The 2,548-nt window shown below is 67.0% G+C and overlaps 1 protein-coding gene across 1 annotated transcript in view; it reads right to left on the bottom strand.

Annotated features, from left to right (window-relative positions):
* Positions 1 to 2,548, bottom strand: part of CSNK1G2 (casein kinase 1 gamma 2) — a 25,296-nt gene continuing 22,748 nt past the window's right edge. The window contains exons 4-10 of the mRNA XM_017874904.1: positions 2,231 to 2,546; positions 2,072 to 2,157; positions 1,917 to 2,001; positions 1,693 to 1,841; positions 1,503 to 1,586; positions 1,323 to 1,429; positions 1 to 1,192 (exon numbers count right to left, since the gene is read on the bottom strand). Coding sequence (XP_017730393.1) covers positions 1,138 to 1,192; positions 1,323 to 1,429; positions 1,503 to 1,586; positions 1,693 to 1,841; positions 1,917 to 2,001; positions 2,072 to 2,157; positions 2,231 to 2,546 — 882 coding nt within the window. The 3' untranslated portion in view covers positions 1 to 1,137. The remainder of the gene's footprint in view (positions 1,193 to 1,322; positions 1,430 to 1,502; positions 1,587 to 1,692; positions 1,842 to 1,916; positions 2,002 to 2,071; positions 2,158 to 2,230; positions 2,547 to 2,548) is intronic.

The following is a 2,548-nucleotide window of genomic DNA, read 5'->3' as shown; positions in this document are numbered from 1 at the left end:
TTTGGTTTCATTTTTCTTTTATTTTTTAAAAAAAGCCCCTAAATTCTATGGCTTCAAGGGAGCATCAGAGAAACGTAAATGCCATTTCTGTACACTTGGTAAAGCAAAAACTAGACTCACAGCCACCGCCCTAGGCACGGCCCCAAGCTGCTTCACTCTGCCCAGCAGCCTCCAGGGCACCCCGCTGGGGGGCCGCCCGCCAGTCCAGGGCCGCCCCCAGGTCCCTGCACATACACCTGCGGGGCTGGGCCGGGGGCTTTAAGGCGTTTTGTCTCCGGCTGCTTGCCGGGTGGCGGAGCACAGACGCAGGAAGCCCTGTGCCCACGCGCCCCACACAACAGGGCCCAGGGCCGAGCAGGGCAACACCAGCTGGTCCTCCCACCTCAGGTTCCAGGCGCCGGGGAACAGCCTCCGGGGAAGCAAGTGCATTGAGAGGCACCACCCTGGCAGCGCCCGCCCGCCCCTCGCCGGGGCCAGGCCGGGCAGAGGCTGCAGTGGCCGTGCCCGCGCGCCCGAGCTTTGGTGCAGCATTTTGGTTGCGGAGCCGGCTTCCGCCGCGGGCCCACCCCTGCCTTCCCCTTTGGTTTCAGGGAGGCCTGAGGCACGGCCTCACCCCTGGCAGCAATGCCTGTCCCCTCCCAGGAGGGCCTGGGCAAGACAGCCCCACAGCACCCCTCCAGGCCGGGCCTGCCCTCCCCTCGAGAAAACGGCCTTTGGATCGAGGGAGACAAGCTGGACTTTATGACGCTAACGGGGGCGGCTGGCGGGGCCAGGCCGGGCCTCAGCCGGGGGCCCCCAGATCACACTACTCACTTCAGCAAAGAAACGAAGGGGCAGGAGTGGGGCAGGTGGGCCTCTGTTTTTCCTTTTTTCCTTGTTTTAAATAGTTAATGCTCTTGGAGGGGAGAACTAGACACAGGTGTAGAAATTTCGGCCAAAGTCTTACGTGAAGGAAGTGACCCCACGTCCCGGGGGTGGGGCCGCCGGCTGAGCCAGGTGCGGCCCCTGCAGTCTGCGTTCTGGCTTCCGGCCAGGGTTTGGCCCTGGGCCGCTGTGGGTAGGCCCCGAGGGCCTCGCACAAGCTCGCGCCCCAAGGGGCTGCGCGGAGAAGATTCAGGGGGCTGCACGCGCCCGGGGTCACTTGTGTCGCTGCAGCGATTTTCTCTTTCTCCTCTTGAAGAAACAGCAGCATCTGGGGAGGGAGGTGGCAGAGGTAGGAGGAGCGGGGTGCGGGGAGGGGCAGCCCAGGCCTCAGGCCCTCCCACCCCCATGGGGACCCAGGGCACCCCCACCTCCCTGAAGCCACCACCGCAGAACCTTACTTGGTTTCATCGGCCACCTCCACCTCTGCAGGCGCCGTGATGGGGGCGTTGGAGTGACCAGCCGTGGGGTCGTCCGCGTTCAGCTCCCCGTTGGTGGAGTTCAGCGCCTGGCGGGGGCAGTAGGGGTCACGCTGGCCGCCCGGGCCCCTCCCTGGGGCGTGGGTCCCGCCCGGGCCTCACCTGGTTTTTGCTGTGCGGCTGGCCTTTGTCCCGGAGCTGAGGCTGGGAGGGCAGGTCGGTGTGGACGGTGCCGATGGGGGTCGGCTGTGGGTGAATGAGCAGGGCTCAGGATGGGCTGCAGTGCCGGCTCCCATCTCCTGCAGGGCGGTTTCCTGGTCCACCTCCCCACACACCGGGGCCCCCCACCTACCAGGGGCTTCCCGGCCCAGTCGTACTCATAGTCGAACACGAAGCCGCTGCGGTCGAAGAGGTCGGTGAAGAGCTTCCGCAGGTAGTCATAGTCCGGCTTCTCGAAGAAGTCCAGGCGCCGCACGTAGCGCAGGTACGTGGCCATCTCCTCTGCAGAGAGAGTGCCAGCGGGGCCTCGGCGGGGGTGGGGCACGGGGGGGGGGCGGGGACGCAGGGACCCCTTACCTGGGAAGTTCTCGCAGAGTACCTCGATGGGCGTGGCGCGCTTGGTGTCCCCGATCTTCTGGTATCGCTCCTTGAGCGTGTCGGCCTGCGGGGGTCTGCAGTCAGCCTTGTTCCCGCCCTGTGTCCCCGCCCGCCCGCCCGGCCCCCGCGCCCACCTTGAGCCCCTGCCAGGGGAGGCTGCCGCGCAGGAAGTACATGAACATGTGGCCCAGCGCCTCCAGGTCATCGCGGCGGCTCTGCTCTGCGGGAACAGGGGCGCAGCCTCAGCGGGGCCCGGGCGCCCACCCCCCTCCGCGCGCGCCCGCGCAGCTCACCCTTGCCCAGGTGCGTGTTGATGCTCATGTATCGCGCCGTGCCCGTCAGGCTCTTGTGCTCGCGGTACGGGATGTGCTTCTTGGTCTCGGGGTCGATGTACTCCTTGGCCAGCCCGAAGTCGATGATGTGGATGGCGTGCTGCCGCTTGGTCCCCGGGCGGCCCACCAGGAAGTTCTCGGGCTTCACGTCCCGGTAGATGAGGCTCTTGGTGTGCACGTACTCCATGCGCGTGATCTGCAGGGGGCAAGGCGGTGTCGGCCGGGCCCCTCCCCGGCCCCCGCGCTCCCCTCCAGGGCCACCCTCTTCCCCGGAGCCCG

This window comes from Rhinopithecus bieti, unplaced genomic scaffold (assembly GCF_001698545.2).
Source record: "Rhinopithecus bieti isolate Rb0 unplaced genomic scaffold, ASM169854v2 scaffold_9769, whole genome shotgun sequence".
NCBI lineage: Eukaryota > Metazoa > Chordata > Mammalia > Primates > Cercopithecidae > Rhinopithecus > Rhinopithecus bieti.
This window is presented reverse-complemented; position numbering and strand designations above follow the sequence as displayed.